The sequence below is a fragment of the Strongylocentrotus purpuratus genome, unplaced genomic scaffold (genome assembly GCF_000002235.5).
Source record: "Strongylocentrotus purpuratus isolate Spur 01 unplaced genomic scaffold, Spur_5.0 spur5_scaffold_13, whole genome shotgun sequence".
Lineage (NCBI taxonomy): Eukaryota > Metazoa > Echinodermata > Echinoidea > Camarodonta > Strongylocentrotidae > Strongylocentrotus > Strongylocentrotus purpuratus.
The window spans coordinates 16,138,451-16,152,068 of record NW_022145598.1 but is presented as its reverse complement, the minus strand read 5'-3'; the positions used below and the strand labels follow the sequence as shown (position 1 = coordinate 16,152,068).

At 36.8% G+C, this 13,618-nt stretch overlaps 1 protein-coding gene across 3 annotated transcripts in view; it reads right to left on the bottom strand.

Annotated features, from left to right (window-relative positions):
- Positions 1-1,080: 1,080 nt before the first annotated feature.
- LOC105436929 (focal adhesion kinase 1) overlaps positions 1,081-13,618 on the bottom strand; it is a 136,884-nt gene continuing 124,346 nt past the window's right edge. For 2 of the 3 annotated variants that reach the window (XM_030983011.1, XM_030983012.1), the window contains 7 exons: positions 12,775-12,877; positions 9,420-9,629; positions 5,498-5,614; positions 4,894-4,959; positions 4,132-4,335; positions 3,368-3,502; positions 1,081-2,715 (listed from right to left, as the gene is read on the bottom strand). In XM_030983011.1, the coding sequence (XP_030838871.1) occupies positions 2,398-2,715; positions 3,368-3,502; positions 4,132-4,335; positions 4,894-4,959; positions 5,498-5,614; positions 9,420-9,629; positions 12,775-12,877 (1,153 nt within the window). In that variant the 3' untranslated portion in view covers positions 1,081-2,397. The remainder of the gene's footprint in view (positions 2,716-3,367; positions 3,503-4,131; positions 4,336-4,893; positions 4,960-5,497; positions 5,615-9,419; positions 9,630-12,774; positions 12,878-13,618) is intronic. The other variant, XM_030983013.1, reaches the window with a different exon arrangement.

The following is a 13,618-nucleotide window of genomic DNA, read 5'->3' as shown; positions in this document are numbered from 1 at the left end:
AAATACACAAACAGGTATCACAATGACCTGTATGTCATATAAAATTACCTAACGTTGACATTGTATTAAAGCCCATCTGTACTAGTTTACAGGAGGAATTAGACCACCCTGAAAGGTCACTGACAGGTGGTTATCTCATCAAATCAGCTCTCACTTAACATAGGAAAAAGAGGATCTTGGGGGACCAATGGTCACCGATTAGGTATGGTTTACTACATGTATATAGAGGGCGCAAGTAGCTATAAGTAGTGCAGTGGGGCTTTAAAGAGAAAGTTTGATGATAACAGCAACAATTCAATTCCATGGTCTTTTGCACAAATTGATACGTTTTCATATTTTTGCAATTGATAATTCATGTAGTAGAGGCACGTTTATTGAATCTACAATTATTTACAATTCTGAAAACCAAAAAAAAAAAAGTACAATCAAGCAAATAGCAAATTTCTGCTGTCTGAACCAACACATACATTGCTTTTCTTGAACAACTAGGATGAAAAAGATACTATGAATTCTATTCAGCTATCTATAAAATAATGCCTTGAACCATTCAGAAACTGATTAAACATCATTTTCTTCTTGTAGTCATTTCATGTAATTTTAAGCAATTTCTTTTCAACTCATGAACCAATTCAAAACATAAAACATGTCTTTCCTTAGTCTGTAGCTATGCACAAGTGCTGTGCTATTCAAACAAAAGAAAACTTGTGCAGTCTATCTTTTCAATATGACAATTTTAATAAATATCATAAGTTAAATCTTTCTTTGATATTTTTTCAATGAATGGAAGAAAACGAGCAATGAAAATAAAAGACAAAAAGAATACATTTCGTTTGTTGCCTTTCATTTTAATGATTCTCGTAATGCTTTGTTTTGGCAGAAAATTTTCAAAAATTGATACATTTCATCTAAATCTACCAAGTACTGATGAATTCTTAGTTGATACTGGACTCGATGCTAAAAATGTATCTTATCATGATGGTAATGACGGCTAGATGTAGGACCAACGTTTATCTTATAAGTGTTATGGATACAATATCAGGTCAATCTCTAACAAGGAGTATATTAAAGAGGAATCTTCCCCACATCTTGAGCAGAAACTGGACAGGGTAAGTAAGGTTACTCCAATTTTGGAGTTAATAGAATTTTAGTCTTTTTTGTTCAATGTTCAAATTGTGCCTTCTAAGGAGAATATCTGAATATCAAGCAGATTAAACATCGCAAGTAATATCGCCTGTTGAGAGCCAGAAGGGCAATAAATCCTTTACTTGAACAGACTTAACGTCTTTCTAACTTTTAACAGACCATAAGTGGATAATAATTCTACTTTGTGCAGCAAAAGGAAATATTCTACAAAAGAATGCATTGTGCAGCATATCACCTGAGCATCATGGCCCTGTTTCATAAAACTTGATATCAATAACAAGTTACAAGCTACTGTTATAAGCTACTGAAATCATGGCACGTGATTGGCTGAGAGCAAATTTATCATGGAAATTTAGCACTTGTTATAGATAAAAAGTTTTATGAAACGGGCCCCAGAAGCTACAGTTATCATTTTAATTGGACTATAGGGGGCGGGTAAGGCTTAGGAAGATTCTAGAACTACGATCTGTGAGGTCTAAACTCACCATCAGTCGCTACACTCCTTAATAGGGACAACGAAAAGAATAAATAAATTAAGTTTCTCAAACGGTCATCTAGTAATCTGTTTACCCAACGAAGCCTCATTAGCATCAATGCTGTTCTCCCTGAGGGCTCTGCAATTATCAATAGCCTAGCAATCGCTAGGTACCTATTTACACCTGGGTAAATTCATGGTAGACAAAGAGTCAGCCTTTTTTTTATAAGAGCCGTAGATATGAATGAAAACTAAAGCAAGCCAACCATGTTATACCGCCATAAGGACATGATTGTCTGCAGGAACAAGTTGGAGAAGCAGTCAGTACACAGTCATGGAGCCTCCAATGTTCTCCTGCACCTCAATAGGAAATAAATACATGTACATCACGCTACATCGTTTGTCTTGATAAACACCCTTGTGGTGTATCATGAAAATAAATAAGTCTCAGTCAATGCTGAAGGATAGGACATCTGGGGGGCGTTTCACAAAAATTGTCATCAGTGACAAATAACAGTTTGTGTTATAAGCTACTGAAATCCTTGCTTCTGATTGGTCATCAACAGATCGGTGACTGATTTTTGTCATTTGTCATTTGTCATTGAAAGAAGGCTTTGTGAAACAGGTCCCAGTTCTTGATGGGTGATGAGCAATGGACACCGTCCCCTCGGTGCATCACAGAAATAAATAACAGTTCAATGCAATTGTTCTTGACTGGAGAAACTCTAATGATGCATCACAGGGGTTGGGATATCTATAGCAGGGTCGAACAGCGCCCTCTAGCTCAGCTCCTCCTGTTGCCTGGTCCCACCCATAAAGATATCCTGGGCCTGTAGCCGCGCTGTATCGACCGCATCCAGGAGGTTCTTGGCGTCCACCGCCAGCACGTGACCGGCCTGGATCATGCCTCGTTTGTAGTCCTGGTCTAGCGTGGTGGTGGCGTATTTCTGGGCTAGCTTCATGGCGTTGATGAGTTCACCCATGTCTGAGCTGAGGACCTTGTGGGCCATCTGGATTCCTCGGTGGGTTTCTCCTGGGAGATCACTGTACAGGGTGTCAACACTGCCCAGTAAGCTCTTCAACGCCAGGCCTATGTCCTGTTAATGGAAAACAGATGAAAAGTACATTCATTAACATTTGTAAAAAGACATCAACAATATCAAGTCCCACTGCACTACTTGTAGCTACTTGCTCCGTCTATATAGAAAACAATGCCTAAGCAATGCACGCTGGTCCCCCATGATCCTCTTTTTCTTATGTTAAATGAGAGCTGATTTGATGAGATAACCACCTGTCAGTGACCATGCAGGGAGGTCTAATCCCTCCCGGCCAAACTAGTACAGACGGGCTTTAATATACGGTATCATTTATAATAATAATAATAATAGTTCGTTCTTTTATAGCGCATTTCAGGACCCTATCTCTCCTTAGCATTCTGAAGCATAAGGGGTGTCACACTATATTAACATACATGATTGTAAAACATTAGGTACTCTAAGAGTATAAACATATATGTACATATGTACATTTATATAATGTTAGTAATGTGTTCAATGCCATATCTATAAAAACGGCTCCCTTTGGGGCACAAATTCCTTTAATAATCTGTCCTTAGACCGATACTCATACCCATTCGTAATCCAATCTAAACGCTGATGACTTCATTGTTCTCACTGACCGAGTTTCTCTGGCCAATACCCTTTCAAAGGGATACTGACCAAGACAACATAATCGGCTAAACTTGCTTACCCTGACTAGGTTGACGTACTGGTCAGACTTGACCGCATGTACGAGGTTGACCATCTCCATCACTGCCCTCACAACCTGCGTTGTATTCTCAAACACGTAGTCGTCTGTACGATCCATGTCTAACGTTGGAGCAATCTGAAACGAGAGCAAATAAGGAAAATAGATTTCATCATTCTGAAAAATATTTAAATACTCTATAATATTTTGAAAATTAAATTTTAAAGGTGTACAACAATTCATTTACAACCCAATATTCTTTTCAATCCACTCAGGGTCTCTACTATTTTCCTTTTCACTTTAAGAATGGACCGGGCATTTGCTTTTTTTTAAACCCATGGTTTAAAATTAGCACAAATTAAGCGTACCTTGCCTTGCGTGTGTTTAACATTGGACCTCTGACTGTGTCACGCTTATTTTAAGAATAAATTACAAACATTTTTACATACATGTACATTACAACATAAATTGCATGAGGATCTTTACAAGTATTCTATTCAATATAAAGTCAAGGGTTAAAAACAGACGAAAACAGAGCAAAGGGAACATAGCAGTTCATAAAAGTTAGTTTTATATGACGTTGGTGAGTAGATTGAATAATCATCATTATTATCGTCGTCGTTGTCGTCGTCATCATCATCATCATCATCATCATCATCACCACCATCACCATCACCACCACCACCACCACCTCCAGTCAAAACTCTTCTATTTTAGGAGTATTTAGGGGGAAATGAATCCAAGCTGATCCAAGAGTTGTTGCTAACCTGTTCACCAATTGGCTGTGGCTGTGGTTGTTGTGGTTGTTGTTGACTGGCCGTTGTCTCTTGTTCTGAAGGCTCCGCTGGAAGCTCTCTTCTAACCTCGTCAGTGGTCTGGTAGTATTGGTCGGCAGCGGAGGTCGTCAGCGTGGACGGAGCGCTGGAGGGTTTCTGGTCGAAGGCTTCGTACAGGGGCTGGCCTCCATATGGCTGTAAGAAAACCAACAACAAAACGAGGTTAGAGATCAACTCTTCAGTGTAAGAAGTATAGTTAAAGCATATCTGCACTAGTTTGGCCAGGAGGGATTAGACCTTCCTGCATGGTTACTGGCAGTTAGTTATCTCATCAAATCAGCTCTCAATGAACATAAGAAAAAGGGGATCATGGAGGAACAACCGGTACCACTTAGGCATTGTTGGCTGTATAGAGGCGCAAGTAGCTATAAGTAGTGCAGTGGGGCTTTAACAAGAACACTTTTTAGATATTTGATCTCTAAGGTGGAGGTACATTTAGATGTATGAAATATTGTAAAAGATGCAGGTGTTGAATTCAGGTTGAGAGCTTCATACAGTGCTGGCTCGCTTGTACGCCATGCAGCTAAGAGGAAAACATATATTTAGGAATCGTATCTCAGTATGATTACATCTATACTGAGCATCATGCCTATAATTTCACATCCTAATCTCTAATAAATTTGATTGGGACCTGCAATACATGTATTTATGCACTTTAATTTTGTTGAAGAAATAGGAACTCTTAATATTTACCTCTCTGTTGCCATTCTGTCCTTCTTGCACTAACATGCGTCCTCCGGCTCTACGGACATCAGGTCTCTATAAACATGAAGAATTAAAGTCTTTAATATCCATATCAGAGGAAAAGTATGATTTCGGGTTCACATGTTCATGTAATTTAATGCTTATACATGATGATTACTACAATGTATCAGAGTCATTTTATGCATCATTATACTCTTTAGAATTACAAGCACCACTACCAGAACCATTATTGTCATCATCATCATCATTTTCATCACCATCAACATCATCATCATCATCGTCATCACCACCACCACCATCATCATCATCATCATCACCACCAGCATCATCATCATCATCACCACCACCATCACCATCATCATCATCATCATCACCATCACCATCATCATCATCACCACCACCACCACCACCATCACCATCATCACCATCACCATCATCATCATCATCATCATCATCATCATCATCATCATCACCATCATCACAATAACCACCACCATCATTATCATAAATCATCATCATCATCATCACCACCACCACCACCACCATCATCACTACCACCACCACCATCATCATCAGTGGTATCTGAACTTACCAGTGTTTGTGCACTTGTTGCTAGCCACTCTGAGTCAGCCTCTGATTCCAATCTCTGTCTCCGGAGTGCATCCCCTATCCTCTCAAGCTCATTCTGTTTCTCGGCTTCCGTTCTCTCCTAACAGAAGAAAGAAAAAAATGTAAACATGACTAATTGATTCATGTTCAAGTAAATGTACCAATCAATGTATTTAACTTCATTTCTGATTAGTATTCTGTAGATGTGCACAAAGTTCTGAGTATCATTTCTTACCTTAGTCTGTAAGACAACACATGCCCAATTATCTAAAAATGTGAAATTTGTATGCTGTAAAGCCCCCTTTGGACTTGATGTGGTAACCTAAATTACACAAAAACTGTCATTGGACCTTTTTTTTTTGTTTTTACTGTTGTGTTGAATGACAAGAGACAATGTGTGAATATGAAGTTCACCTGAGAATGCTACATTGTACATGAATACATACTACACATCAAGTCAATTTTGTTATTGTTTCTACAGTTTCTAATTTTGAATACACGATTATTGTCAGATAAATAGATTTTGGCAGGGTACAGCGCTCCAGCAAATGTAAATACCTGCTGTTTTCTTCAACTTCTAGTATACAATATATATATTTTATTTTAAAAAAACAATAAAAAATAAAATAAAATAAGGAAGGGGGACCTCTTACATGACAATAACAACAGATCAATATTCTTCACGCAAAAAGATCACTAGGTTCATGCATGCAAATTTACAGTTGTAAATGTAAATACAATCACAATAGCTAAGGTACTAAACATGAAAAAGACACAATGCTGGAAACTTCAAATCAGACACAAAGCACTCTTCAACAAGACTTTGAAATCAATCGGTCATTAGTACAAGAGAGAGAGAGAGAGAGAGAGAGAGATGCAAAATAGGTAGAGTTGACAACTAAATTATTCATACCCTTGTATTTGATGTGTTTCTTTTAGGTAACTCAAGAATAAAAGGTGGACAGGTTGAATTAGGGCCTTTGTTGATACTTTTAGATATAAGCTTTGATATGCCAGATTATCAAGGAACATAAATAGAAGCAAATCAATTTGTTTGCTTACTTTAAATAATTACAAAACTAGGTAAGGGTATGAATAATTTAGTTGTTAACATGTAAGAGTAGGTAGTAACGTTTTATATCATCTTTTGGAATAGAGAAAATGGGAGTGTAAAACAATGCAGTTACTCACCATGCTATTACATGAGAATGCTATATCAGTGTGGAACATAATATGTAATGCTCTCTCTCTCTCATACTTTCCTACTGCTTACCGTACATGTATATATCCAAATTAAATGAAATACACCGTTACGGTAGTAACAAGCTCACTTCACATTGAAGGTAATAAAGGTGTGCTATGGTCCAAATGTAAGACATTCTGTCCTAAGAAAGTGACCTTCGATATGACGCGTAAGTAATGAGGTACAATTGTTGGACTCTTGTGTCTGCCACAGCATACTGAGAGAGATAGTTGTGACATTACACACTCAAGGTTCAACTCAAGGAGCGCTGAAAGAGTTCTCTTCCAATAGAGATTGTATATGTGGGGGTGGGAGGGGGGAGGGGCTATTTGAAGCTTCATGCATTGAACCTTGAGTACATATATGTAAGTGTGGATGTGTCACAACTATCTCTATATGTACGCTATGGTTTCTGCCCCTACACCTAAAACATACAGGTATGTACATGTAAATAAAGTTCAAGATTGAAGTGGATGTGAGACATGTACTGTGCAAATTCTCTTGACCCTTCTCCCTGAATGCCGAAGGGTGGGTTTAATAAATTTAACACTAATTGATGTTAACAACTGATATTGTCTTGTCACGATTTCTAATACTTACCTTCCCTCTTTTTTTCATGATTAATCTTGTAAAAAATATCTTCTGGGATATATTAAACCACCTTTCGCAAGTATATTTGAATTGGTCTTTAATGAAGACTGAGCTGTTTTGAATCAGTTGCATACTGCATGGATTAACATTTTTATCAATGATTTGATATGATACTGGTCATCTATCAGAAAATAAGGGTAAAATAAGGGTAAAATAAGGATAAAAGAAGTAAATGCACCACATTAACAAGAACAAACAATACTTTTCACACCATTAGTTAACAAGACAGAGTTAGAGAGAGAAAAAAGGGGCGCAGACAAGACTGATACACAGAAAGGGTTTACGGGAAGCGAGTGCTTATTATTTAAAAGTCAACAGGAATCAGATCATCCAGTAGTCACAGGGTTAAGATAAAGAAAAAGAAGAGAGAGAGAGAGAGAGAAGAATAAAATGAAAGAAGAACAAACAAACAAACAAACAAGAACATCAAGAACATCAAAACATGCAACAAGAAAGATAGACAATAAGAGAGAAAAAAGGAAAAAACAAACAAACACAAGCACATGTCGAGAGCAGATAGAGGGTAGATACAAAGATCTGTGATGTTCATGTTCAAGGAACATGACTGTATGCACTTAAGAATAACCCAGGAAAAATGTGTGTTTAGTGTTTCAAGAAATAGCATACTGATTTTCTTTGTTTTTCGTAAACGAACCGTATCTTATAAGGAGTTTTTTAAACAAGTGAAATGCCTTTGAGGCAATACTGTGTAAGGAATTATCAAATGTTATTACCGTTAACATTAATGTACATTGGCATCAATAAACTTTCTCAACTTCCTCATGTGAAAGTATAGAAGAATGGGGAAATACAGAACTTAAAAAAACAGAGCAAATTCTTCATTTGTTATGGAACTGGGTATGTTATTCCTACGTTCATCTTTCTCTAATGTCATTGTCTATTTTAGGCCTTTGCTAGCTTGCCTGGCATGCTAAATGACGAACAAGGGACAATTTTGTCGAACCTACAGGCCTTTATACATTTGAGCGATGCCTTGATTTTTAATCCTACATCTTTCAGTCCAGTAACCCTGTTCCTACATTGCTAGGCTACTGCCACTTCCCATTTTTTCTCTATAATTATACAGCAAAATATTGTATTTTACAAAGGTATTTATCCTCTACTTGGAACCATAAAGTTATTCTATTTTTTGTTGCTGTTAAAGCATACACGTTTTTCCCTTGTGGCTCAAAGCATAAGTATTAAAGTAGCCTAAAGTGGGTGGATCTCTTCTTTTTATTGCATCTCCTTTTTCAATGAATATTGAAAGGGGAAGGGGGAGGGGCAAAATCTACAAGAGCATGCAACTAGCAAATGGCATAAACATCTCCACGAAATCCACAAGCAAAAACGCAACAAACATCTAAAATATATTGTACCACTCTGAGGGAAACAAACTATTCTAAATATCAAGCTGGTCTACTCAAGCATATGCACAAAATGGGGATCTGCAAACAATTTTTGTAAAGAGCAGGATTCTCAATAACAAAGGGATATGATAATCAGACAAAAGATTATGAAATAACTATTACAATGAATCACTCAGGGCTTGAAACTGACAAAGGTATGGCTTTCCATAGCTCCACAAATCTCAACTCATGACCCGAAGTTTGAAATTTAAACACGGGCCCAATCCAGGGCACACAGACCCTAAAATTGCGATCTGGATCCATGTGAAAAAAGATTCATTTTGGAGCCCTGTAATAGTAGAATTAAGATTTTACATATAAGGGGAAGCCTATCCATTCAAGCCATGCCTGTGCTACAAACATATATAGAGGGAGACAGAGGGGTTTTGAAGCCAGAGCCATAGATTGGGAGAGTTTGGCAAACCTGTTTCGAGTTGGGCACAATATGGCATATACTGCTTTGCTGCGCAAGGATGCATGCCACGTTGTGACCCAGCGAAACTAACTTGGCCAAACTCTCTGTATCTATAGACGGCTCTGGTAGAAGCAAGCAGACTATAACTTTGCTACCAAGGCCAATGTTGCATGCAACATTTCCTTACCTCGCTGCTCATAGGCCTGAGAAGGTCTGGCATGACGTTGGAGGACAGTGGGGTGGGGCTGTAATAGGGCCCCTTGAGGGTATTGGTGTTGGGCGTGGTCGTGGAGGGGGGCACCTTGGCCTGGGTACTCTGGTAATGGTTGGAGGGGAGGTGTCGGTCCCCAAGGATGTTGCTAGGGGTGGCGTAGGTGGGGAACCCTGGTCTTGAGGGCTGTTTGTATTTATTTATTTATATTAATTTAGAATGTTATATTTGTTTATTTCAATGTTGTTTATTTAGAGGATAAAATTCACAATGGTGGTGGTGGTAAATGAAGTATTGTTGATTGCAGTTGTACCAGTAATTTTGAGAAGTAGTGCAGTAGTTATCAATTTAAAGTGTTATAGAATATGGGATTATGGGAATATTGATGGACCCCCATACGAGATGGAGAAAGAGAGGAAGGGAGTGGGGGTGGGGAGGAGGGAATTTAACAAGGAAGAAACAAGTACAATACAAACTTGGTTAATTACCACATAAATTAACAAGAATTAAACAAGCCCGTGTTGAATAAGCTTACATTGTATATCAACTTGTGTCAAAGTAAAACTCACAACCCATGAAATTGATAACTCATCATCCATGAAATTGATAAATCATTTGATTAAAGTTCATGTCCATGATCTGAAAGATATACATGTACGTACAGAACAAGAATATCTACAAGATAAAAGTAGACCAGAGGTTACAGGAAGAGCATCCTAGCTGGGTTCCACAAAGCTCTATGATAACACATTTTGCAACAAATTTTCATTTCCCAAACTATTTTTAATCTTCATGCTAAACTTGCATTTATAAATATTATAACTGACTTCATTGTAGTTAACTTGCAATTTTAGTGAAAACAGCAATTACTGAGAATTAAGTATCACACTCTTCAGATATCAAATATGTGTTATACGTAAACCATTCCAATAGCAAAATTAGGAAAACTTCAAACCATCTTCCTTAAAGTTCAGTTCATTCACAATCACATTTGCATAAGAGTTTAAATCAAAATGAAGAAAAACTGCAGAAAAGCCACCTCAACATAAACACACAGTAAATAAAATCCTGTTTATATAAAAAATAAATACTTTCCAGTTTTTATCAAATTAATATCAACAGGTTTTTGTGATCTTGAGATGGTGGTATAACCAGCCATTGTTTTAATAGCAATTAATATTCATGACTTAACACACACAGCATGATAGTTCTTCCTCAAGATACAAAGTTTCCTTAAAATTGCAAGTTATTTTCACCAAATGACATTCTTCAATAGTTTGATATTTTCCTTATTTTATCAGTTTAAAGATGGCTGCAACCTATCAGTTGTTGCTTAGCATTCATAATGAATGAAAATAAACATGACATGATGTTTCTTCCTAAAGATATGTGATATCACGTTTCCTTACTATCATACATCATTATTTTCACCAAAATACAATCTTTTACAATACTTTCAGGATCTTGTTAGTTTCAAGTTTTTTAATGTAGGTCATTGTTTATAGTTTAGGATGACCTAATGGACATACGCTGCATGATATTTCCTCCTAAAGATACGTGACATCAAGTTTCCTAAACCACAAAGGTGAGATCATACCTGATTAATCACGGTTATTCTTCAGGTTAAGGCTAATTGTACTGACTGATTCAACATATCACGTCTTCCACTGACCATTCATGACCGTTGTGTTTCACACGAGGGCGAAGTTTAATATTTCAGTTTAATTTGATGTGATTTCGAAGTGGACTTTTGGGGTTAAACAGAGCATTCTTCAATCTTCAGGTTAAGGCTTGTACTGATTAAACAAAGCACGTCTTTAACTGACCGTTCATGACCGTTCTGTTTCACACAAGGCCAGAGTGTATATTTCAGTTAAAATTGAAGAGATTTACAAGTTTAAATTGGGATTTAACAGAGCAATATCAGATTTATGCTCTAAAATCCAAATGCATCATCTCAACAATTAAGTCTATTGCCAAATAAAATAATCAAGTTGCAGTTTTAGAAGACATCATTCACGAATACCTACAGAGCCACTGACTGTATAATATTGTATAAAATATATGTCATGCCTTTCTTTCCCCCAATTTTTCTTATGCTTGAATTCCACTCTCTCTCTCTCTCTCTCCCTCTGTTTTTCTTTGCCTCTCTCTCTATATTTCTCTGTCTCTGTCTCATTCTCTCTCTCTTCACTTTATCTCTTCACATTTTTTTCTTCTATCCTCTAGTCTAGTCTATTCTCTCCTCCTTCCTATTGTTTCTCTTAACCCATTGAAAACTGGAACTGGATGACTGTCGTATTTATAACGCCTATGGTAATTAAAGAATTAAGTATTCAGTCGATTAACTTGTTTCCATTACCCCATTCACAAGTAACGGTATATATTCTTGATACTGAATCCAAAAAATAAAATAAAATAATTATCCTTCTTCAAATGAACAAAATAACTATTTTCATTAAAGTGTTTCTAAAGTTCTCCTACAACAATTTGCATATATTATATACAAAGAAATACCATCATCAGCTCAGAGCAAGAAGGGCATTATCTCTGTATTAATACATACACCTGTATGAGTTTATCCTCTTTTGGCTCTAAGCCTCCAGGAAATGTCAAAGACCACACAACAAGTCCAAATACCGCCATTACAAATCATATTTGTACTCTTGGCTTGGGTCAGGAATCATGGATTATTCCCTCCCCATTGATTAAGCCAGAAACAAAACAACAATTCAAATCAAACCACAGGAAATGCAGCTCGTAATTCCACAAATACGATGTTAATGACCTGAAAGACAACTGGTGTCTGGTAATCAGGTGACTACTCAACAGGGTTGGAAACAAACAACCCCAGTTTGTAATGGTTATGATTTAAAACAATTACCGTAAGGGCTACGTTTCTTGGAAAATGTTGGATTGCAATTTCCTGCTTCTGAAAGTCAATGAATCCACTTTAATTTTGACATTTCAAGCAATTTATATGTGTGATACCTCTCCATAATATCAATACAATGTTTTTTGTGCGTACATTTAGGGGGTGGGCATAACATACTGACTGTGCGTGAGCTACATCTATATTCATATACTGGTAGTCCAATATAGAAATATACTGAATATACATGTGCTACGATGTGACAGTGATATTTAATACTCAGGCAATCACAATCTGTATGTTCATTCAAAAAGGGACTTAAAACATTTCTTTTTGTAATTCTCTAAGTTTTTATTTTCATTTTTTGTAGGATTCTTCTTGTTGTAAGCACTTTGGGCTGTTCTGGAAAAAGCGTAGTACCGGTACCGGTATATAAATAATAATAATAATATTTCTCACCTTGGGTGGAGGTTCTTCGGGGAATCCCCAAGTGGATAGTATCCTTCTCTTCTCTTGCTTCAAGACCGCATCCTCTTGCTCTTTCTCCTCTTCTAAGATCTCACTGGAAAGATACAAACATACAAAAGTGTTAAATACAGTCAAACCTGCTTAAGTGACCACCTGTCTACAAAGACCACATTTTTAATTTCCCTTCAAAATGGTTTCTCGTTGAAACAGGTACTAAAGGAAATTGTCTACATAGACCACCAAGCTGTCAAAGCAGAAATTAGGGATCCATTATGGCAATAATAAAGAATATAGTCCCTTTTTGTAAACTTTTTGCACCAAACTGACCAAAGTTTTGAGGAAAAGAGAGGAATTTATACCGGTAATTGAATCATTCCTCCAAAATAGGAATGTTTGGCAGCTACATGTGTGTTGTGAAGTGTCAAAGCATAAATTTACAAACAGAACAAACCATCAGCTTCAGCTCCATACTTTAAAGGCAGTAACACTACATGGATGATGTTACACATGAAGAGTCAGACTGGATCCTCTTTAGGTTCACAGTAAAAAGAAACAAGAATTAATTAAAATTATACATTGAAGAAAAAAATCATGCCTCGAACTGTAAGGTAAGGAGATGGAATGTGACAATTTTCAGGGGTGATAGTGAGCACTAAAAAATAATTTTAAAAAAATGTTTTTTTTTTTTTTTTTTTTTTTTTTTGGGGGGGGGGGGGGGGGAATGGCATCTAACTACATTCCCCCCCCCCTTTTGAGTTAGAAAATTGGGAAATAAAAGGAGAAAATCAGGAAAATAGGCGTAAAATCAAAATTATTTTTTTATTTTTTTTTAATC